The sequence below is a fragment of the Halichoerus grypus genome, chromosome 7, assembly GCF_964656455.1.
Source record: "Halichoerus grypus chromosome 7, mHalGry1.hap1.1, whole genome shotgun sequence".
Taxonomy (NCBI): domain Eukaryota; kingdom Metazoa; phylum Chordata; class Mammalia; order Carnivora; family Phocidae; genus Halichoerus; species Halichoerus grypus.
Genome location: NC_135718.1, coordinates 65596537 through 65621489, shown reverse-complemented (window position 1 = coordinate 65621489; position 24953 = coordinate 65596537). Strand labels below are relative to the sequence as shown.

Sequence of the window (24953 nt, the reverse complement as noted above, 5' to 3'; positions counted from 1 at the left end):
ATTCCTGTATGAGTTCTAGCAGTTTTGGGGTGGAGTCTTTTGGGTTTTCCACATAAAGTATCATATCATCTGCAGAGTGAGAGTTGGACTTCTTCTTTGCCGATTTGGATGACTTTTATTTCTTTTTGTTGTCTGATTGCTGTGGCTAGGACTTCTAATACTATATTGAATAGCAGTGGTGATAGTGGACATCCCTGCCCCATTCCTGACCTTAGGGGGAAAGCTGTCAGTTTTTCCCCATTGAGAATGATATTCGCTGTAGGTTTTTGATAGATGGCTTTTATGATATTGAGGTATGTACCCTCTATCCCTATACTCTGAAGAGTTTTGATCAAGAAAGGATGCTGTACTTTGTCAAATGCTTTTTCTGCATCTATTGAGAGGATCATATGATTCTTGTTCTTTCTTTTGTTAATGTATTGTATCACTTTGATTGATTTGCAGATGTTGAACCAACCTTGCAGCCCAGGGATAAATCCCACTTAGTCGTGGTGAATAATCCTTTTAATGTACTGTTGGATCCTATTGGCTAGTATTTTGGTGAGCATTTTTGCATCCATGTTCATCAAGGATATTGGTCCGTAATTCTCCTTTCTGATGGGGTCTTTGTCTGCTTTTGGGATCAAGGTAATGGTGGTTTCATAAAACGAGTTCGGAAGTTTTCCTCCCATTTCTATTTTTTGGAAGTTTCAGAAGAATAGGTATTAATTCTTCTTTGAATGTTTGGTAGAATTCCCCTGGGAAGCCATCTGGCCCTGGGCTCTTGTTTGTTGGGAGATTTTTGATGACTGCTTCAATTTCCTTAGTGGTTATAGGTCTGTTCAGGTTTTCTCTTTCTTCCTGGTTCAGTTTTGGTAGTTGATACATCTCTAGGAATGCATCCATTTCTTCCAGGTTATCTAATTTGCTGGCATAGAGTTGCTCATAATATGTTCTTATAATTGTTTGTATTTCTTTGGTGTTGGTTGTGATCTCTCCTCTTTCATTCATGATTTTGTTGATTTGGGTCATTTCTCTTTTCTTTTTGATAAGTCTGGCCAGGGGTTTATCAATCTTGTTAATTCTTTCAAAGAACCATCTCCTAGTTTCGTTGATCTGTTCTACTGTTCTTTTGGTTTCTATTTCATTGATTTCTGCTCTGATCTTTATTATTTCTCTTCTCCTGCTGGGTTTAGGCTTTATTTGCTGTTCTTTCTCCAGCTCCTTTAGGTGTAGGGTTAGGTTGTGTACTTGAGACCTTTCTTGTTTCTTGAGAAAGGCTTGTATTGCTATATACTTTCCTCTTAGGACTGCCTTTGCTGTATCCCAAAGATTTTGAACAGTTGTGTTTTCATTTTCATTGGTTTCCATGAATTTTTTAAATTCTTCTTTAATTTCCTGGTTGACCCATTCATTCTTTAGTAGGATGCTCTTTAGCCTCCATGTATCTGAGTTCTTTCCGACTTTCCTCTTGTGATTGAGTTCTAGTTTCAAAGCATTGTGGTTTGAAAATATGCAGGGAATAAATCCAATCTTTTGGTACTGGTTGAGACCTGATTTGTGACCTAGGATGTGATCTGTTCTGGAGAATGTTCCATGGGCACTAGAGAAGAATGTGTATTCTATTGCTTTGGGATGGAATGTTCTGAATATGTCTGCGAAGTCCATTTGGTCCAGTGTGTCATTTAAAGTCTTTATTTCCTTGTTGATCTTTTGCTTAGATGATCTGTCCATTTCAGTGAGGGGGGTGTTAAAATCCCCCACTATTATTGTATTGTTGCCAATGTGTTTCTTTGCTTTTGTTATTAATTGGCTTATATAATTGGCTGCTCCCATGTTAGGGGCATAGATATTTACAATTGTTAGATCTTCTTGTTGGATAGACCCTTTAAGTAGGATATAGTGTCCTTCCTCCTCTCTTATTACAGTCTTTGGTTTAAAATCTAATTTGTCTGATATAAGGATTGCCACCCCAGCTTTCTTTTGGTGTCCACTAGCATGGTAAATGGTTTTCCACCCCCTCACTTTCAATCTGGGGGTGTCTTTGGGTCTAAAATGAGTCTCCTGCAGACAGCATATTGATGGGTCTTGTTTTTTAATCCAATCTGATAGCCTGTGTCTTTTGATTGGGGCATTTAGCCCATTTACATTCAGGGTAACTATTAAAAGTTATGAATTTAGTGCCATTGTATTGCCTGTAAGGTGACTGTTACTGTATATTGTCTGTGTTCCTTTCTGGTCTATGTTGCTTTTAGGCTCTCTCTTTGCTTAGAGGACCCCTTTCAATATTTCTTGTAGGGCTGGTTTTGTGTTTGCAAATTCCTTTAGTTTTTGTTTGTCCTGGAAGCTTTTTATCTCTCCTATTTTCAGTGACAGCCTAGCTGGATATAGTATTCTTGGCTGCATATTTTTCTCATTTAGTGCTCTGAATATATCATGCCAGTCCTTTCTGGCCTGCCAGGTCTCTGTGGATAGGTCTGTTGCCAATCTAATGTTTCTACCATTGTAGGTTACAGATCTCTTGTCCCGAGCTGCTTTCAGGATTTTCTCTTTGTCTCTGAGACTCGTAAGTTTTACTATTAGATGTCAGGGTGTTGACCTATTTTTATTGATTTTGAGAGGGGTTCTCTGTGCCTCCTGGATTTTGATGCCTGTTTCCTTCCCCACATTAGGGAAGTTCTCTGCTATAATTTGCTCCAAAATACCCTCTGCCCCTCTCTTTCTTCTTCTTCTGGGATCACAATTATTCTAATATTTCGTCTTATGGTATCACTTATCTCTTGAATTCTGCCCTCGTGATCCAGTAGTTGTTTATCTCTCTTTTTCTCAGCTTCTTTATTTTCCATCATTTGGTCTTCTATATCACTGATTCGCTCTTCTGCCTCATTTATCCTAGCAGTTAGCGCCCCCATTTTTGATTGCACCTCATTAATAGCCTTTTTGATTTTGACTTGGTTAGATTTTAGTTCTTTTATTTCTCCAGAAAGGGTTTCTCTAATAACTTCCATGCTTTTTTCAAGCCCAGCTAGTATCTTTAAAGTGATGATTCTGAACTCTAGATCTGACATCGTACTAATGTCCATATTGAGTAGGTCCCTGGCAGTCTTTACTACCTCTTGTTCTTTTTGTTGAGGTGATTTTTTCCATCTTGTCATTTTGTCCAGAGGAGAATAGATTTATGAGAGAACAAAATGCTAACAGGGTAACAACGTCCCCAAAAAATATACTCTAAACAAATCAGAAAAGCCCTGAAGCTGGGGGAAAAGAAAGGGAAAGAAAGAAAAAAGAAAAAGAAAAAGATAAAAAGAAACAAAAACAGAACAAAAGAAAACAAAAAAAACAGAATATGATCAAATATGATCAGGCTGGTGCATAGATCAGTGCCACACACTAGATTTTAGGTGTATTTTGGTCTGTTAGAAGAAAGTGCCTCCCAAAATTTTAAAGAAAGAAAAAACTTATATATGTACAAAAATAAGGGTTGATATGATGAAGGGATGGAATATGACGTAAAGATGAAAATTATAAAAAATTTTATAAAAGGAATTGATAAGAAGTTGTTTGAAAAAAGAAAGAAGAGGATTTTTTAAAAAAAGGGAAAAAAAAGGGAGAGAATGTGATCAGGCAGGAGAGTAGAACAAAGCCATACACTAGAGATTTAGGGTATATTTTGATCTGTTAGAAGAAACTATCTCAAAATTTAAAGAGAGAACAACTTATATATATATGCCAAAAATACGGGTAACTACTATGAAGGGATAGAATATGACTCTAAAAATGAAAAATAAAAAAATTTTTTTTAAAAAGGGATTGATAAGATGTTGGTTGAAAAAGGAAAAAAGAAAAATTAAAAAAAAAAAGACAGAAAAAGAAATTAACTTTGAAAGACTAAAGAATCATGGTAAAAAAGCCATGGATTCTATGTGCATTATTCCCCTAGCGCTGGAGTTCTGCCGTTCTCATTGATCGGTAAACTTGGTCTTGGCTGGCTGTTCTTGCTGATCTGGGGAAGGGCCTCCTGCCGTGGTTCCCAAATGTCTTTGCCGGAGGCAAAATTGCCCCACCCTTGCCGGGTCCAGGCTATGTAATCTGCTCGAGTTTGCTCTCCGTAGCTTTTGTTCCCTGCAAGCTTTCATACAGCTTTGGAGGCCGAGAGTGAAAATGGCAGCCTCCCAGTCTCTGCCCCGGAGGAGCCGAGAACTCGGGGCCCCGCTCCTCAGTGCGGCCCCCAGAGAAAAGCAGTCAGTCACTCCCGTCTCCCTGGTCTCCGGCCGCACTCCATGCTCACCCGGCCTGTGACCGAGCGTTTCTATCTCTGGCACCCCACTCGGTGTGGAGTCTCCAAACCTAGCAGATCCTGCGGTGCGCTCCCGCGCCGCTCCTCCCGGGGCAGGAAGGGGAGTCTCCCTGGCTCTGCCGCTTGTTGGGTCCCTGCTGGAGGAGCAGTGGCCCGACTGTGCCGCGGATCACGGTTTATGGCAACCCCGAGCTGAGAGCCCACTCCTCGGCTCCGTCTCTGCAGCCGGCTTCCCCGCTCCGATACCTGGGAGCTCTGCCACACTCAGGCACCCCCGGTCTTTCTGTGACCCCGAGGGTCCTGAAACCACACTGTCCCACAAGGGTTCCATCCCCCGCTTAGCCACTGGAGCGACGTCCCTCAGCGGAGCCGACTTCTAAAAGTTCCGATTTTGTGCTCCGCGGCTCTATCACTTGCCAGAAGTGGCCAACGGAGGTCCCCTCCCCTGCCGTCTATTCTCCCGAATAATGCCTCGGATTCACTTCTCCGCACGTCCTACCTTCCAGAGAAAGTGGTCGCTTTTCTTTTCAGAGAGTTGTTGCTATTCTTTTCTTCCATCTCCTGTTGAGTTTGTAGGTGTTCAGAATGGTTTGATCCCTATCCAGCTGAATTCCTGAGACCAGACGAAATCCAGGTCTCCTACTCCTCGGCCATCTTCCTCCGCCCCCTCTAAATATACTCTCTACCTTCTTATTCTAACTCATTTTATTAGAATTCTTGTCATCAAAGAGCATTCCTTGAAAGAATCTGGAGTCTATATTACTGGCTATAAAATCACTTAAAGTGCATTGACTTACTGTCATTCTGTTTCATTTCTTTAAAATAATTTCCAGTAAGATTTAATGAGTCAGTTCAGGTTTTCTCTATCTCTTGCTACGTTATATATGTTCATTTAAAAATGTGATCTCGGTATGTTACTTGACTTATATATAACATTTTTGTTTAAAAAAGAAAGTCTATTTCTCAAGAGGTCAGAAGGAAACTTGTGTTTCACAGGAAAAATATGGCCCATGGCCCCATGACCATGAGCTTTGTTGATCAGCAGTGACTTGCCGACTTACTGGAACGGTGATCGAAGCAGTACATGGATTGGGTGGTATCTAATTTGGAACCATGACATGGTTCAGATAGGGTTTGAAGGAGACTCCCATCTCCATATGCGGCTTCCCCTGCATTTGTTTCGTGCCTACAAGCACATTATTCAGGAAATGCCAGTGGGGTGAATACCGAATTTCATCTGTATTGATGCAGAATTGCACATTCCTAGAGTGTGCAAAACAAGAGGAAAGCCCAAGCTGTGGTCTCTGAAGCCAGTCGTGGATCATGGCAGATCACTATTTCACACATTTGTGTTTACTGCCTAATGTTTGAGGCTCTTGGAAACATTTAGATTGTGATGTCTCAGGTGAGCTACTTATTATGAAATAACTTGGAAAATAAAGTTATTTATGAGGTTAGTTTTATTTAAGAATGTTATAGTACTACTTCACACCAAAGACATTTAGATTTATTTGAAACTATAATGATGTTCTGACCAAACTCCCTCATTGAAGAAACTCTACTCCAGAGATGCAGTGACTTTTCCAAGGTAACAGATCTTGTTTATGACTTACTTATGATTCAGAACTTATCATAATTGTGTAGTCTATATATTTTCCCCACGATGTGAAAGGAATCTATTGCAGAGTCAGTCATTAAAATTTTTAATATATTCTGTGTGATATCTGCTGGCTTTCCATAGCATTTCCTTATATGATCCAAATCAGCCGGTACCCGTGAGATGTCCAGGACTTTTTCTGAGTCTTGGTTTATATTGTCTGTTTGATAAAATCCTTACCCTACAGCCAGTCTTCCTTATTAAAAAAAAAAAAAATTGCCCATTACTACTTTGGAACTAACTACTTGCTAGCTATGGATATATTCCCAGTGGTTGTAGGGAATTTCAGAGGAAGTTAGAGATGCCTCTCTGCCTGTCAACCCTGACCACTTCTAACAGTGTTGATGGACCCAGCCCCAGCCAATGTCCTTCTTCTGAGATGGTTTTCAAGGGACTTTTTGGGAAGAACTTGAAATAAAAGTGAAGAGAGCTCCAAGCCGAAAGAAAGTGAATTCTGTCCACTGCTCTCTTCTTATGGATTTGAGGCCAGTTTGACAGTTTTATATAGATTCATAAAATGTACCAAAGCCATCTTGATTTCAGGCCATGATATGGAACTTTTCCCCTTAAACAAAAGTGCAACTCTAATATTATGTCTTTTATTTTGGGTGTTGTGGGTGGGAGGAGTCAGGTTAGTTAAACAAGGGATTTTCTGTTGTTTTCTCTTTCCAAGAGAACCTGCTGAGAATGAAAGCATTGCTTTGATTTTTTGGTGTTGAATCTTCTCGCAGCAGCACTCAGTCATGGAGATAGGAAAGTAGCTGTCAACAGATCATTGGTGAAACAGTGATGGCTTAAATTCATCATATGTCAATAACCCATTACTTTCTATAGCATAAAAAATACAATGAAAGGGCTGACATAAGTCTTTCCTATAGATTTAGCTCTGGGATAGGAATGAAACGGAAAGGAGGTCTAAGGTTGAGGAGAGAAGGAAAAGGCAATAAAAATTTTTACTAATGGTTCCAGGAATGGGAATGTTTCCAAGGATGGGAAACCAGAGAGTACAACCAGAGTACCAAGAGATAATCTTTTAAAACCATAACTAAACTTCACTTAAGTTCATATAAACATACCAACTCTTTTAAATATATATCTTTACTGAAAATATGGTTTTTAGCCTGTATTCTTATAAAAACAATTGTTGCCTTATCAACTCCTTATGAATTTCCATATGGAAGTCATAAAAACCTTTTTTGCTTAAAGGTTTAGCTCTTTTGCAGTATACACATATAAAATACCCATTTCTTACCTATGTCCATACAGCTTCATAATAACTAATTGAAGGTTGGATCACCATCTGGTATTCCTCTCTTCTATAGGATTACACTACAGAGAGTGAACAGATTGATAGGGCAGGACTCTAAAAACCAAAAATCTGGATGGACATCTGAGAGTTCTCTGTATTTTTATAGAGGTACTGAGTTAAAAATATTTGAAGTCAAAACTGTTCTGGGAAGTGCAGGACATATGATCCACCTTAGATATGAAGTTTAGGCTCTTCCCATGAATTTCCATCTCCTCCTTCTCTGTAGCCATTTCCAAAAATAGGGGCACCTTCAGCCCATTCACCTACTGTTTAATGAGTATCTACTACTTGTCTGGCACTGTGAAGTTTTAAAACCAATTAAGGCAATCCTTGTATTTAGAGAGCTTGAGGGTTGATTATAAAGCAGTGGATATTATTTTTAGAGCAAATATCTCAAAACTTTCATGCCCAAATTGGAGTTGTCCCTCAAAGCAGTTATTTTGAGGCAGAGGAAGACTATACACTTACTCCTTATTACTCTGTCTTCTTCCAGCCACCTTCATAGCTGGCCCTATTATGTTTATTAATATAGCCAATCCTAAGTAAAGCCTCAGCCCCTTGCACGGATACATTTAAATTGTGAAATATAACATTCATTGAATATAAAGAACTGAATTTCAGGGTTTGAAATAAACACATTAAGTTCAGCCTGGAATAAGGGCTCACATCCTGTAGGTATCTTTTAAGCAAGGGCAAAGGAAGGAATGAGGAAGACACTATTATTGGCCACATTAGCAATCTAAACCAGAATATTGTCGTGATTGTTTTTCTCTGTACTTATGAGACTTGATTATTTAAAGAACCGTTTTCCAAACAAGTGCTGATTTGGGTCCTGGAGACTTTCTTGATGTTACATGTTGGTGACTGTGTGTTGTGTTATCTCTAGGTCCATTGATAATTTATATTTTTAGGTCACTAGATGGCACTCTCTCACTTTGAAATAAAATGTATTTTCCATTGAGGCTTTGGCTTTTTATTTTATTGTTCTATTGATACAGAGATGGTAGAAAATCAAATTCTTTCATAAATTGGATCTGAGGCTTCCTGTCCCTCTACAGGTGCATAGGAATTTTAATGTGATTATCCAACCTGTACAAGTAATAGGTTTTCAGATTAGCATACCACTCAATACTTAACTGTTAATTTATTTTGTAAGAAAATACATTTTTCCCCTGTAGAACCATTTTATGTTACATATACTTGGCTGATACATAAGACACTACAATTATATTTTTTATGTGGTTTCACCTATTCTGTCCTATACGTGATTGAAAAATGACTTGGGAAACAAACAAAATGCCAATTACTGGATCCTGGAGACCAGGAACATGTATTTTAGCAAGTGCTACAATTGAGTGCGATCAGGTATGTTTTGAGAAGTGCCAGGTTCTAATCCCCCAGTAGTAAGCATTTTCAGTGGAGATTAACATCAGGATCAGCCGACAGTAATTGAAACCGAAGTCAAAGATAGCTGGGGTCAAAACTTTGAATGTAGATAGCTCGTAATGTAAATATTGCCTACAGGAGTTATAATGGATATAATAAGAATTATTGAAGAAAATGCTTTGTTTACATAAGTATGTTAAAGTTGGTGAGAATCTTAGAGAAGAAAAGAGGTTCATGTTAGGATGCACTAAGGAGTAAGCAATGTGAACACGATGCCATACTGACTTGAGGTTGTTTGACATCCGTTTTACCCTACTTTTAGGCCCGTCACCCATCAGGTATTAACCTGACACTTAAACATTTTAGAAGGTTTAAACAACAGTCTTAAGATCTTTCATCTTCACAGTGTCCCTGTGACATGGCAAGCATCAGAGGAAGGATTAAAGAACAGGGTAAGGAGAAGAGTCTAAGGCCAAGGGCAGCTCCCGGGAGACAGTCTGCAGAGAGGGCGGGGGGGGGGGGGGGCGGTGGCTGGAGGTGACAGCACTGACTCAAATTAAGCACAGCTTGCTGGGATGTCTCCTCAGGAGGCCAGATGCATTCCTGAACTCTGAAGCTTGGTGGTGCACTGTTGTTGACCATGATTGCTCTGTCCTGGTCTTAAGAGCCTGTAGCTTTAGGACAGGGTTTCCTCCCTCCCTCCCTCCTTCCCTTCTTTCCTCCCTTCCTTCCTCTCTCTATTTAGTTGCTCATTTTTACCTTATGAATATGACATGGTCTTCATGGCATTGATTTTCAAATGGACTGTTGCATGGGGATAGGTAAGTCACAATATCAGGGAAGTATGTGTAATTTGATAAAATTCCCACCAGGTAATTCTCTTTTCTTATTCTAGAGAATTGATGGTTTGGAAGGACTCAGTTGGAACTGCTTGTTAATTGTAAAAAATGCTCAGCAAACATTTCCTGACCCTGTTGCTAATCTGAAGTGTAGTTCAGTGTAGGAAGGACTCAGCAGAGAAGGTGGTGTGTTGTAGGCAGTCAGTAAGGTTGACATCACTAGTGATGGTGATGATGATGCTCTCTCTGTTATTTATCACTTTAGTGATAACACTTTATCACCAAGGCTAATGGTGTAGAACTTCTGGCTTACCCCAAATGGTCTTGGTCTCTGTCAGGCCGACCCATGGGGTAATAGAACACCCTGTTGCAGGGGAGACTTGGAAACCTGACAAAAGAGAGACCTGAAGAGACACATCCTGTCTGGAGTTTTAGCTGTGATATTTCCCTCCTTGTGAGGATTCCAGCTTCACGAACTGCCTCACCTCCTTTAAGCTTTTACTCAGACCTCACTTTCTCAATGAGGCCTAATGCCTTGACCCTCTTCCCACAGCTGGTACTCTTCATCCTTTTGTCTTGTTCTCCTTTTCATAAGTTATGTTCTAGTACATTAAATGATAATTTGTTTATTTGATTCATTTTTGTCTCCCTGTACAAGACTGTAAGCTCCATGTGGACAAGGGTCTTTTTCTTTACTGATATAAACTCCAGCCCCTAGAATAGTCCCTGGTACATAGTAAGGTTCAGAAAATACTTGCTGTGAATGATTGAATGAATGAATGTTTTCCTTTATAACATTCTGTGCCAGTAATCAATAATATATGTAGTAATACATATATTAGTCATTTAACACTAATTCTGAATAAATATTAAATATTCCTGATGAAGATAATGTTTTATTCTGTTAATCTTGACGTGTAAAGATACCTTCTGAATTAGGTTATCACATGGTTTGAAAGTGTGGATCCAGAGTTGGAAGACATTGGATTATAATGAATGAGCCTCTGAGTGGTTTTCTATGGCAAGTTACTAAACTGCTCTGTGCCTTAATTTCTTCTGGAAACAACCTTGCAAAGCTGTGGGGTAGATTAAATGAGTTAATGCATTTAAAGCCTTAGATCAGGGCTTAGAATGTAGCAAGAATGTAGTAAGTAATAAATTGAATTTATAGATTCTTCACTTGTTTAAAATATAATTATATGATAATCTTATTTTGCAGTTAAATGGTTTAACAAGCTTTCAGAAGGGAAAAGGCCACACAGAAAAATGTACAACTTGGGGATTTTCCATATTCCTGTTTTAATTACAATGTTAACACACCTAGAATGAATCAAATATTGAATTCTTATGGAATCTCTTTTCTTATATTGTAACGTCAATTTTAAAACAAAGAGTTTGGGGTTTCATATGAGTCCTTTGTTTTTGATTTCTTATAGATCCCCATATTAAGGTTTCTGGAAAGAAAGAAGATGTTAAGGAGGCCAAGGAAATGATCATGTCTGTCTTAGACACAAAAGTAAGTGAATGTTAAGGACACTCAGATGTCAGAACCTTGTCTCTGCAAGGGCTACTTCATGCTGTTATGAAAAGAACCATTTGGAGAAGAAAAACCAGGAGAAAGTAATGGTGGGTTTTAAAATAAGTATGTGTGATTCTGCAATGGATGTAGCATTCTGTTTAAAATTTGAATAGGTTCTCAAGCTGGGTAAATGAGTATTATTATATATACATACACGCACACGTGTGTGAGTATGTACATATAAGTACGTATGTATGTGTTTTGCCATCTTCAGAAAGAGATATTGACACTGATTAGTATAGAGCAAGTGATGAAGTTTGGAATAATTAGCATATTTGCCTTTATGATGCCAGAATGATCTTCTGTATAGTTGTGTGTGATGGCATGAAACTTGACACCTTTCTCTTGTAAGTTCTTTCTCTCTCTGCAGGTATAGGTTAGAGAGATAATAGGGAAATTTAGATGTGTAAAGATGTATACTCATTTGTGAGAATTTATTCTAGTAAACACTTCTAAATCACATATGATATGGCAGGCACTTTGCTAATAAGCATCTTACAAATTTGTTTAATATTCATAACCAACTCAGTACAGAGATACTAGGGAATTTGCCCAGAATCCAATAGCTAATAAATGAAAAGGTGGGATATAAATCCAGGCTGTCTGGTTCTTAACCACTATGTGTTGCCACCTGGTATTTCATTGAGATTGTTTCTAATCTCTTCCTTCTTTTTTTTCTTTTCTTGTTCTTTTTTATTTTTAAGAATTATTCACCTTACAATTCTTAAATATTCTAGAATCTTTTCCCAAAAAGAATTATCTTTTTCCTGTACTTCAAATGTTAAACTAAAAGAACTAAATTTAAAAATCAAAGTATTTAATTTAAGTTTAATTTAATAAACTTAAATTTATAAGTTTAAAATTTAAGAATTAAGACTATGCAAAAACCATTGATATTTTTAACATCTTGTTGTATTTTGACTTTTTAATTTTACTTTCTGAGGGCTGAAGAATTTTTATATCAGTCTTACAAATGAGAAAAGATTTAAATACTGAATTTCCCAAAATTAAGTACACAGATTCTTTAAACCTTTTTTTTTTTTTTTTTTAAAGATTTTATTTATTTATTTGAGAGAGAGAGAATGAGAGAGAGCGAGTACATGAGAGGGGGGAGGGTCAGAGAGAGAAGCAGACTCCCTGCTGAGCAGGGAGCCCGATGCGGGACTCGATCCAGGGACTCCAGGATCATGACCTGAGCCGAAGGCAGTCGCTTAACCAACTGAGCCACCCAGGCGCCCTAAGTACACAGATTCTAATGTGATCACAATTATTCATTATGTCTTAGAATTTTACGTTTTGCTTTATTATACCTAATATTACACTTTGTATTGGTTTAAGTAAGCCATGTTACTGCTGGAGCTCTGTGCTTTCTTAGCCCTTCCTCATTCTTCCTATCACTGAGAATAACAGGTCTGCTCTGTAAAGTTTGACCTACAGTAACAGACAAGTTGTGAAAACAATGCTTACAGATACTTTCTTATTCAGTTTTGAGTTTTATCTCTGTCACAGTTCAACACTCCTACTAACCTACATATATTCAATTTTGTAATTATTTTCATCTGTTTTTAGTTATTTGAATTAAATGTTTCATGAATAATGTCTGTTAAAGAAAAAACTGAGTAATTTATTTGTAATTAATGCCTGACTTTATTTAAATGCTGCTTTCCAAAAAGTTATCTTGGTAAAGAGTGTATCTTTCTATTTCTTCTGACAAATTTGTCTTAAAGTGAGAATTTATTTTTTATAGCCAAAGAGAAATAGAAAGTATACATTTATAGATTAAGATGATATTACCAAGAAATCTGTAAGATTTCCCACAGGGTCACTTTTTGTTAGTGCTGTTCCCTTGGAGAAAAAGTGTTTTAAAGAGTTGTTCCTTCCTTTAGCATGCATCAAGAATTAATACATTATTTCCATATAGAGCAATCGAGTCACCTTGAAGATGGATGTTTCACATACAGAACATTCCCATGTAATCGGCAAAGGTGGCAACAATATTAAAAAAGTGATGGAAGAAACAGGATGCCACATCCACTTTCCAGATTCCAACAGGAATAACCAAGCAGAAAAAAGCAACCAGGTGCTTTGTCTTTTCGCATGAAATGTTATGGAACAAATTAAAACTTTAATTTTACATATGCATATCTTTTTTGGGAGATGAAAGCAAAAAAATAACCATAGACATACCATATGATCTTTTTTTAAAATTTTATTTTATTATGTTATGTTAGTCACTATACAATACATCATTAGTTTTTGATGTGGTGATCCACGATCCCTTGTTTTCGTATAACACCCTGTGCTCCATGCAGTACGTGCCCTCCTTAATACCCATCACTGGGCTAACCCATCCCCCCACTCCCCTCTCCTCTAAATTCCTCAGTTTGTTTCTCAGAGTCCATAGTCTCTCATGGTTCATCTCCACCTCCGATTCCTCCCCCTTCATTTTTCCCTTCCTTCTCCTAATGTCCTCCATGCTATTCCTTATGTTCCACAAATAAGTGAAACCATATGATAATTGACTTTCTCTGCTTGACTTATTTCACGTAGCATAATCTCCTCCAGTCCCAACCATATTGATGTAAAAGTTGGGTATTCATCCTTCCTGATGCCTGAGTAATATCCCATTGTATATATGGACCACATTATCTTTATCCATTCATCTGTTGAAGGGCATCTTGGCTCTTTCCACAGTTTGGCTATTGCAGACATTGCTGCTGTGAACATTGGGGTGCATATGGCCCTTCTTTTCACTACATCTGTGTCTTTGGGGTAAATAACCGTACAATTGCTGGGTCATAGGGTAGCTCTATTTTTAATTTTTTGAGGCACCTCCACACTGTTTTCCAAAGTGTCTGCACCAGCTTGCATTCCCACCAACAGTGTAAGAGGGTTCCCCTTTCTCCACAACCTCTCCAACTCTTGCCTTGTCAATTTTTGCCATTCTAACTGGTGTAAGGTGGTATCTCAATGTGGTTTTGATTTGAATTTTCCTGATGGCTAATGATGATGAACATTTTTTCATGTGTCTGTTAGCCATTTGTATGTCTTCTTTGGAGAAGTGTCTGTTCATGTCTTCTGCCCATTTTTTGACTTGATTATTTGTTTTTTGGGTGTTGAGTTTGAGAAGTTCTTTATAGATCTTGGATACCAGCCCTTTATCTGTAGTGTCATTTGCAAATATCTTCTCCCATTCTGTGGGTTGCCTCTTTGTTTTGTTGACTGTTTCCTTTGCAGTGCAGAAGCTTTTTATCTTGATGAAGTCCCAAAAGTTCATTTTTGCTTTTGTTTCACTTGCCTTTGGAGATGTATCTTGAAAGAAGTTGCTGTGGGCGATGTCAAAGAGGTTACTGCCTATGTTCTCCTCTAGGATTTTGATGGATTCCTGTCTCAAATTGAGGTCTTTCATCCATTTTGAGTTTATCTTTGTGTATGGTGTTAGAGAATGGTCCAGTTTCATTTTTCTGCATGTGCCTGTCCAATTTTCCCAGCACCATTTATTGAAGAGACTGGCTTTTTTCCATTGCATATTTTTTTCCTGCTTTGTCGAAGATTATTTGACCATAGAGTTGAGGGTCCATATCTGGGCTCTCTATTCTTTTCCATTGGTCTACATGTCTGTTTTTGTGCCAGTACCATGCTGTCTTGGTGATCACTGCTTTGAATATAGCTTGAAATCGGGCAACGTGAAGCCCCCAGCTTTGTTTTTCTTTTTCAACATTTCCTTGGCGATTCGGGGTCTTTTCTGATTCCATGCAGATTTTAGGATTGTTTCTTCTAGCGCTTTGGAAAATGTCATTGGAATTTTGTTCGGGATGGCATTGAAGGTATAGATTGCTCTGGGTAGCATAGACGTTTGAACAATGTTTATTCTTCCGATCCATGAGCATGGAATGTTTTTCCATTTTTGTGTCTTCTTCAATTTCTTTCATGACTGTTCTGTAGTTCCTAGAGTATAGATCCTTTACCTCTTTGATTAAGTTTATTCCGAGGTATCTTATAGTTTTTGGTGCTATTGTAAATGGAATCATTTCTCTAATTTCTCTTTCTACAGTTGCATTGTTAGTATAAGAAAGGAACTGATTTCTGTGCATTGATTTTGTATCCTGCCACATTACTGAATTGCTGTATGAGTTCTAGTAATTTAAGGGTGGAGTCTTTTGGGTTTTCCACATAAAGTATCATGTCATCTGAGAAAAGAGAGAGTTTGACTTCTTCTTTGCCAATTTGAATACCTTTTATTTCTTTTTGTTGTCTGATTGCTGTTGCTAGGACTTCTAGTACTATGTTGAACAGTAGTGGCGAGAGTGGGCATTCTTGACGTGTTCCTGATCTTAAGGGAAAGGCTCTCAGCTTTTCCCCATTGTGGATGATATTTGCTGTGGGTTTTTCATAGATGGATTTTATGAACTTGAGGAATGTTCCTTCTATCCTTATACTCTGAAGAGTTTTAATCAGGAAGGGATGTTGTATTTTGTCAAATGCTTTTTCTGCATCAATTGAGAGGACCATATGGTTCTTCTCTCTCCTCTTATTAATGTGTTCTGTCACATTGATTGATTTGCGAATGTTGAACCACCCTTGCATCCTGGGGATAAATCCCATTTGGTCGTGGTGGATGATTCTTTTAATGTATTGTTGGATCCTATCAGCTAGGATTTTGTTGAGGATTTTGGAATCCATATTCATCAGGGATATCAGTTTGAAATTCTCCTTTTTGGGGTCTTTGCCTGGTTTGGGGATTAAGGTAATGCTGGCCTCATAGAATGAGTCTGGAAGCTTTCCTTCTGTTTCTGTTTTTTGAAACAGCTTCAGTAGAATAGGTATTATTTCTTTTTTGAATGTTTGGTAGAATTCCCCAGGGAATCCATCAGGCCCTGGACTCTTGTTTTTTGGGAGGTTTTTGATCACTTCTTCAATCTCGTTACTGGTTATTGGCCTATTCAGGTTGTGTCAATTTCTTCCTGTTTCAGTCTTGGCAGCTTATAGGTTTCCAGGAAGGCCTCCATTTCATCCAGCTTGCTCAGTTTATTGGCATATAGTTGTTGATAATAATTTCTAATAATTGTTTCTATTTCCTTGGTGTTAGTCATGATCTCTCCCCTTTCATTCACAATTTTATTAATTTGGGTCCTTTCTCTTTTCTTTTGGATAAGTCTGGCCAGTGGTTTATCAATCTTATTAATTCTTTCAAAGAACCAGCTTCTAGTTTCGTTGATCTGATCTACTGTGTTTCTGGTTTCTAATTCATTGATCTCTGCTCTAATCTTAATTATTTCTAATTCATGCCTTAGGCATCGTTTGTTGCTTTTTCTCTAGTTCTTTAAGGTGTAGAGTTAGTTGGTGAATTTGGGATTTTTCTAATTTTTTGAGTGAGACTTGGATGGCTATGTATTTCCCCCTTAGGACCGCCTTTGCAGTATCCCATAGGTTTTGGACTGATGTGTTTTCGTTCTCATTGGTTTCCATGAATTGTTTAAGTTCTTCTTTGATTTCCTGGTTGACCCAAACATTCTTGAGCAGAGTGGTCTTTAGCTTCCAAGTGTTTGAATTTCTTCCAAATTTTTTCTTGTGATTGAGTTTGTTTTAAAGCATTATGGTCTGAGACTATGCAAGGAATAATCTCAGTCTTTTGGTATCGGTTGAGACCTGATTTGTGACCCGGTATGTGGTCTATTCTGGAGAAAGTTCCATGTGCGCTCGAGAAGAATGAGTATTCTGTTGTTTTAGGGTGGAATGTTCTGTATATACCTCTGAGGTCCATCTGGTCCAGTGTGTCATTCAAAGCTCTTGTTTCTTTGTTGATTTTCTGCTTAGATGATCTGTCTATTGCTGAGAGTGGAGTATTGAGGTCTCCCACAATTAACGCTTTGTTATCAATAGGACTATTTTGGTTAACAGTTGGCTTATGTAGATGGCTGCTCCCATATTGGGGGCGTAGATATTTACAATCATTAGATCTTCTTGTTGGATAGACCCTTTAAGAATGACATAGTGTCTTCCTGTGTCTCTAACTACAGTCTTTAGTTTAAAATCTAATTTGTCTGGGGGCGCCTGGGTGGCTCAGTCATTAAGTGTCTGACTTCGGCTCAGGTCATGATCCCAGGGTCCTGGAATCAAGCCCTGCATCGGGCCCCCTGCTCCATGGGAAGCCTGCTTCTCCCTCTCCCACTCCCCTTGCTTGTGTTCCCTCTTTCGCTGTCTCTCTCTGTCAAAAAATAGATAAAAAAATTAAAAAAAAAAATCTAATTCGTCTGATATAAGAATTGTTACCCCAGCTTTCTTTTGAGGTCTGTTGGCATGGAAGATGGATCTCCAACCCTTCACTTTCAGTCTGGATGTATCTTTAGGTTCAAAATGAGCCTCTTGTAGATGACATTTGGGTGGGTCCTGTCTTTTTATCCAGTCTGCAACCCTGTGCCGTTTTATGGGAGCATTTAGGCCGTTCATGTTGAGAGTTATTATTGAAAGATACGAATTGTCATCATGTTGCCTGTGAAGACCTTGTTTTTATAGATTGTCCCTGTAAATTTCTTTTCTTTATCACTCTTGGGGTCTTTCTCCTTTTATCCCTTAATATTTCTTGCAGGGCCGGCTTAGTGGTCACGTATTCTTTCAGTTTCTGCTGGTCTTGGAAACTCTGCATCTCTCCATCTATTCTAAATGACAGCCTTGCCAGCTAAAGTATTCTTGGCTGCATGTTCTTCTCATTTAGTACCCTGAATATGTCTTGCCAGGCCTTTCTGGCTTGCCAGGTCTCTGTGGATAGGTCTGACGTTATTCTGATGTTCTTCCCTCTGTACGTAAGGAATCCCTTCCCCCAACTGCCCTTAAGATGGTTTCCTTGGTTCTAAGGTTTGCGAGTTTTACATGCCGGGGTGTTGGCCTGTTTTCCTTGATCTTGGGAGGGGTTCTCTCTGCCTCTAGGACATGAATGTTTGTTTCATTCCCCAGATTAAGGAAGTTCTCAGCTACAATTTGCTCAAATATATCTTCTAGTCCTCTCTTTCTCCACCCCCTCAGGGATCCCAATAATTCTGACATTGGAACGTTTCATGGTGTCACTTATTTCTCTGGTTCTATTTTCATGGATTCTGAGTTGTTTTTCCCTGACCTTCTCTTTTCCCTTTTTGTCTATTAATTGGCCTTCTAGGTCACTAATTCGTTCTTCTGCCTCACTTATCCTAGCTGTTAGATTATCTAGATTAGATTGGATCTCATTGGTAGCATTTTTAAGTTCTGCCAATTCAGCTTTCATTTCTGTCCTTAGAGACTCTATGTTGCCATTAATTGATTTCTCCATTCTAGCTATTGTCTTCACAATTATTAGCCTGAATTCCGTCTCTGACATCTTGGTTATATCTGAATCCATTTATAAATTTGTGGCATAAGTCATAGTCTCTGAGTGTTTTCCTATTTTGGGGTTTCCTCCTCCTAGTCATTCTGTTGAGGGTTGGTTGAGGGAATGTATAGGGTCCAAATTATTGATCACAACCCAAGCAAGATGCACCTGTTTTCTAGGGACCTTAGGGTTGCTGGCCTCTTGTTTTCCCAGCCTATCTTCTGGGGGAGGGGCCTGCCACACTGTTACTCAGGCAGCCTGTTTGGGCAGAGTTGCTCTGCCCCCTGTGGCAGGGGATGGGCTCAGTGGAAACCAGTTTTTTGGGGCTTTTGTTCTCTGGCAGCTTTCCCTGGCAGCTTTCCGTGTCTCTTCCGAGAGTCAGAGCAGAAGAGACCATTTCCAACTCTCTGCCTCAGAGCAGAGAGATCGCAGTGTGTTCTTTAGTGAGCTCTCCAGGCCACACTATCTCCATCTCTGTCTGTGCTGCTATAAACTGCAGTGTCCTGGGTTGTGCACCCCTCAGCAGCGCTCCCCGTTCTCACCTCCAGGTCAGGGCCTGTCTCTGCCATTTGTGCTTCTAAAACCGCCAGCCCCCAGTTTGCACGTGCAGCCCTGCCGCTCCAGTTCCCATCTGGGGAGCTGCCCTAAAGTCCTTTCCCTGCCGCTACCGGTCTGCGAGTCTGTGCCCTGTCCCCAGCATGGGAGGCTGTCGCTCACTGGCAGTGTAGGATCCCCATGGCCAGGCTCCTTCCCGCTGCCGTTTATCCTCCGATATCTGCCAGCGGGATCATGGCTCCCTGCTTCGAACCTCGAAACTAACTGCCTATAATATTCTGTTTGTGGAGATCCAGATCTATCTTCTTACATCTCAGGCTGTTTTTTTGGGTGTTCAGAGTGGTCTGGTAGATATCCAGCTCAGTTCTGGGGACCGGTTGGAATAGGGTCCCCTACTCCTCTGCCATCTTTTCCTATCCGTGAACACAGTGCTTGGGGGCCCTCCCACGGGCTCTGCCACTTAAGCTTCCGGAAATCCAAACTGGCTATCCATACCATATGATCTTACTAATATGTGGAATCTAAAAAAAATCAAACGAATAAACAAAAAGCAGAAGCAGACCTGTAAATGCAGAGAACAAAAGAGGAGAGGGTGGTGGGGAGATGGGCAACATGGGTGAAGGGGAGTGGGAGGTACAGGTTCCCAGTTATGGAACGAATAAGTCATGGGAATAAAAGGCCCAGCATAGAGAAGATAGCCAGTGGTATTGTAATAACTATGGTGAGCATGGCATAACTTATAAACTTGTTAAATCACTAATGTTGTATACCTGAAACTAATGTAACATTATGTGTCAACTATACTCAAAAAATTAAAATAAAAAAAGAATGTATGTCCCCTTTCCAAGTAGACTGAAGGTGCTCTACTTTTTTAAAGAGATGACTTGTAGGTAGGCTATAAACTTTTAATCTCTAAATGGTTGTAGAAGAGAGGGAGCACTGTAATTGTGACGGCAACATAAAGTGAAGTCCCTGAGGCAAGGCCCAGAGAACATTATGTTCAGAAAGGACCTGGAACCTTGCCTACTGTGTCCACTGTGGGGCTTCTGTCCATAGCATCATGCATGTGGTTCTGCAGGGTGTGCCACATCACCTTCGAAGAGGCAGTGCCCGAGTGCTTGTCTTCCTCACATTGACTGAATTATGTCTCTCTTTAGTTTATACACATTTTTTCTAATTTTTTGTTTGAAAACTAATGAAACTCACCTGTCCATACATTTTCAGTACCTGAAGATCAGATAGAATTATTTATGTTATTTGGAAGTTTCCTCTCTAATCTAATCACAGTACTAGAAACTGTCAGCCACAAAGATGAATAAGATAACAGTCTTTTCTCTGTGGGGACTAATGGTGACAGTGACACATACGTAAGAAAGATAGAAAGCAAGGGCAGTATTCCAAATATTTGACAATTGGTATGGCATGGGGTATGGTCTGTCAGGAATAGTGCCCTGGAGCCCCACACCTTTACCCTCATGCCAAGATTAATTCTTTAGTTGATGGATCATGGGAAAAGTTCAGGGGATCCCGGGAGAGAGCCGGAGGTGGTGTTGGAGGAATGATTTTTTTTTTTTTTTTACCAGCTAGCATGAAGTAGTTCAATATTTTGAGTACTTATTGCAGCAATAACATTGTATAGTGATACACAGTACAGACTTGATATACAGTATGCAGAGTTTAAACAAAAGATAGAAAATGCAGTGAACAAGAGAAATGATAAAGTGGGCAGGATGGCATTACGGGGACTGTGAAGTTTTAGGTAAGTCCAGGGGTTGATGTAAATTAGTTGACACAAATCAGCTAAGGAGCTCATTAAAATGCAAATTATGATTAAGTAAGACTGGGTTGGTGCCTGAGATCCTTCATTTTTAACAAGCTCCCAGATAATGGCAATGCTGTTTTTTCCTGGATGACATTTTGAGTGGAAAGGGTGTAGATGACTGGAAAAGCAGATGGGGGCTCAATTGAAATCTAACTCTGTATTTTCTTATTTTTGCAGGTATCTATAGCAGGACAACCAGCAGGAGTAGAATCTGCCCGAGTTAGAATTCGGGTAACTATTTACTACTTTAATACTGTAAATCAGTATCAGCAATGGTTGCATCATAAGGCAATAAAAATATCTTAATGTATCAATTTATAACCAAATCATATATTCAGTAGTTAGGAAATAGTGACAGAAGTTGTTTTAATGTGTTGAAGATGTTTCTTAGAGATATTCCAGATTATACCTGACTCTGTTTCTCTGATGATTTTAAAATGATGAAAAAGAGACCCAAGGAAGAATTCCACAGGCAACTGTTACAAACTCTCAGGTTTCACAAAAGACTCTTTTCATTTGAGAAACTTTACAAAGTCTACCCAAGCTTATGTCTATAATAAAAACAATTTATGTTTTATAATTCCAACCTCAGAAAAGAAGGAATGAGTTATGCACATCTCTAAATATATAGTGATTCAACTGTCTGCTTTGGGCTCTCATACTTTCATTTAGGAGCTGCTTCCTTTGGTGCTGATGTTTGAGCTACCAATCGCTGGGATTCTTCAACCGGTTCCTGATCCTAACTCCCCCTCGATTCAGCACATATCACAAACGTACAACATTTCAGTGTCATTTAAGCAGCGTTCTCGAATGTATGGTGCTACTGTGATAGTACGAGGATCTCAGAATAACACGAGTGCTGTGAAGGTAAGTAATTGAGATAATTATGAACATCATAAGTGTACGAATTATGCAAGTTTTATTTTTATTTTTTTTAGATTTTATTCATTTGAGAGAGAGAGTGAGAGAGTGAGCACGAGGGGTGGGGAAAGGGAAAAGGGAGAGGGAGAAACAGACTCCCCGCTGAACAGGGAGCCCAATGTGGGGCTCGATCCCAGGACCCTGGGATCACAACCTGAGCCAAAGCAGTTGCTTAACTGACTGAGCCACCCAGGCACCCCTATGCAAATTTCATTTTTAAAGGATTTTAAACTAATTCATTTTCCAGAATTTTCCCTTGTATTGCATTTTGGTTTATAGAATGTGTTGAGTTTCTCCATAGCTATTAGAAGTGCACTAGAATCTTTCCTTGTATGTGGACAGTTATTCTATAGGATTATTTCTCTCCTACCCTTTTCTCGTAGGAAGGAACTGCCATGCTGTTGGAACATCTTGCTGGGAGCTTGGCATCAGCTATTCCTGTGAGCACACAACTAGATATTGCAGCTCAACATCATCTCTTTATGATGGGTCGAAATGGAAGCAACATCAAACATATCATGCAAAGAACAGGTGCTCAGATCCACTTTCCTGACCCCAGTAATCCACAAAAGAAATCCACCGTCTACCTCCAGGGCACCATTGAGTCTGTCTGTCTTGCAAGGCAATATCTCATGGTAGGTTTACTGAAATTAGTGTTCCAATTCCATTTTATTTTCTTTACTTCTTTGGGTACAATGTATGTGACAGCACACACCATACTACTGTGGTATTCATGAAAACACTCCGAAAGCCTTGTCAAATAAGTTTCTTGCTAAAAGGAAATAAAATAAGAGTAAAGTATGTCGCGCCTTACAGGTTTCATTTCATTACATAGGCGAGTAATTTCTTTGCAGTATTTTTTTTTTAACTTAAACTAAACACAGAAGAGGATACAATGAAATAATGTGCTGTACTTTGTGGAAGGTGATTTTCATCTGACATGTAGTATTTGTCTGCATTTGACAAAAAAAGTCTTCTGTTTAAACAGAAAATAAAAATACCTTTTTACCCGCACAGATATAAATCTTATTTTTTTTGATACAAATTTTAGTAGCATGAAACGTGAACATTTCAAAGATCTCTGATACAATTTAAAAAATGGTATTTAAGCCACTAATTTGAGTCTTAATGCATTGAAGAAAATAGCCATTATATAATTCACTATTGCTTCCTATTTAAAACTTGCAATATTTCTGTTCTTCCTATATTCATTTAAAAACACAGTGTGTAGGTTGATACACAGTAACAAAATGGATTGACGTAATGTGGACTTACAAATTATCTTATTAAAAACATCATTGTATTCAAGAACTTGACCTTTAGTGATATTTGAAACAGTAAGCCTCAGGTACGATCTTTACTATTACTAACTTGCAGAATTTGTTTTTGAGAAACTTTCAGAAAATGCAATTTTTGTTTTTTAAGAGAGAGGAGCACAAGCAGGGAGGGGAGGGGCAGAGGATGAGGGAGAGAGAGAATCTTAAGCAGGCTCCATGCTCAGCACAGAGCCCAACTCGAGCCTAGATCCCAGGACCCTGAGATCATGACCTAAGCCAAAATCAAGAGTCTGACACTTAATTAACTAAGCCACCCAGGTGCCCCAGAAAATCCAAACTTTTATTTTTGATTCCATTCCTCTGATAAATAAGAACTTGTTATAATCATTAAGGATTATAATGCATAATTATTTTGTTGTGAATGATTTCTTTTTAGCCAAGCTTAGTTTATAAGGATATTTTTATTTTTTTATTTTTTTAAAGATTTCATTTATTTATTTGACAGAGAGACAGAGAGAGTACAAGCAGGGGGAGTGGCAGGCAGAGGGAGAAGCAGGCTCCCCACTGAGCAGAGAGCCCGATGTGGGGCTCGATCCCAGGACCCCGGGATCATGACCTGAGCCGAAGGCAGACGCTCGAAGACTGAGCCACCCAGGTGCCCCTATAAGGATACTTTTAATATACCACTAGTTAGGTAGCATTTTTATGTCCAAAGATTATTATGATTACTCTTCATAATTTTCTTTTTTTCTGCTTTTTCTCTTTAGGTATTATTTTAAGTGAACTTTTTCAGACATTCTGTACAGTTAGGAATGCATATTCAGTTTGATCATACCTACCAAAATATAAGTGTGCAATGAGATATATAGTATTGTACAATATTAAAAGAAGTGAGGAAGAGAGGGATAAATTAAAAGGCCTTAACCTAGGGGCACCTGGGTGGCTCAGCTGGTTAAGTGTCTGACTCTTGATTTCAGCTCAGGTCATGATCTCTGGGTCATGAAATTGAGCCCCATGTTGGGCTCCACACTCAGCACAGGCTCTGCTTGAGTTTCTCTCCCTCTGCCCCTCCCCCCACTCATGCGTGTACACACACTCTCTTTCTCTCAAATAAGTAAATAAATCTTTAAAAGAAATAAAAGGCTTTAACCTATATTTTAAATACAAAAATCACTTTTATCCACAAGGAAAATGGAATACAGTCATTTCATTTTAATTCCAGTGTATTTGACTGGTACTTCTCCTGACACTTCTGTACAGAACCCAGCAATCAGTGGGCTAGTACTGAGTGTCCTGGGAATCAGTAAAAGTATGAGATTCCTATAGTTAGTAGATTCGGGGCCAGGAAGAAAGCATCAGAGAAAAAAACAAGTGCTGACCTCTGCAGAGCTAAAAAGTGAGAAAGCTAAAAGAAGAAACAGTAGTAGCATTTTACTCCAGGAAGGAGGTAAGGTTGGAGCTGCCCCAGAAGAGAGGTAGGTCTTCAGTTGGTGAAGAAGCCTCTGGGTGAGTTGAGACCCAAGTACAGAATCTGTTTGAAAAATAGTCAGGAGGCTGGTCTAGCCTTTAGGAAGGGGCAGATGTGTGGACATGCAGGCCTGTGACTGTACAAGCAAAGCTGGGCCAAAATGTGGAGATCTTGAAATGCTGGGACATGTTTAGATTTCATTCAGAAGACAATAAAAACCAGTACTGTAAGTCTTTGAGCAAAAGCACAGGATTAGTGCCCTTGATGTGGTTCAGGATCTAGTTTCTGGCATCACTAACAAACGGAAGTCAGAGAATGGAGGAATTTTCCAAGGTGGAAAGTGGGTAAAAAATTTAGGGCCAATAACAGAAACTTCAGACACATATTATTTTGTCGTTCAAAAATAGTTTGTGCCCTCAGCATTATTTCCACACCAATTCCCTAAGCTTTGTGAAAGCATGTGATTCAGCTTTAATACTTTGGTTTACTCTTTCAGCCCATAGAATATTGCATTATTTGTAG

General features: G+C 39.0%; 1 protein-coding gene across 3 annotated transcripts in view; it reads left to right on the top strand.

Annotated features, from left to right (window-relative positions):
- BICC1 (BicC family RNA binding protein 1) overlaps positions 1 to 24953 on the top strand; it is a 291170-nt gene that overhangs the window by 233133 nt on the left and 33084 nt on the right. For all 3 annotated transcript variants that reach the window (XM_078077683.1, XM_036078156.2, XM_078077684.1), the window contains exons 4-8: positions 10904 to 10983; positions 12968 to 13126; positions 20943 to 20996; positions 21438 to 21632; positions 22070 to 22321. In XM_078077683.1, the coding sequence (XP_077933809.1) occupies positions 10904 to 10983; positions 12968 to 13126; positions 20943 to 20996; positions 21438 to 21632; positions 22070 to 22321 (740 nt within the window). The remainder of the gene's footprint in view (positions 1 to 10903; positions 10984 to 12967; positions 13127 to 20942; positions 20997 to 21437; positions 21633 to 22069; positions 22322 to 24953) is intronic.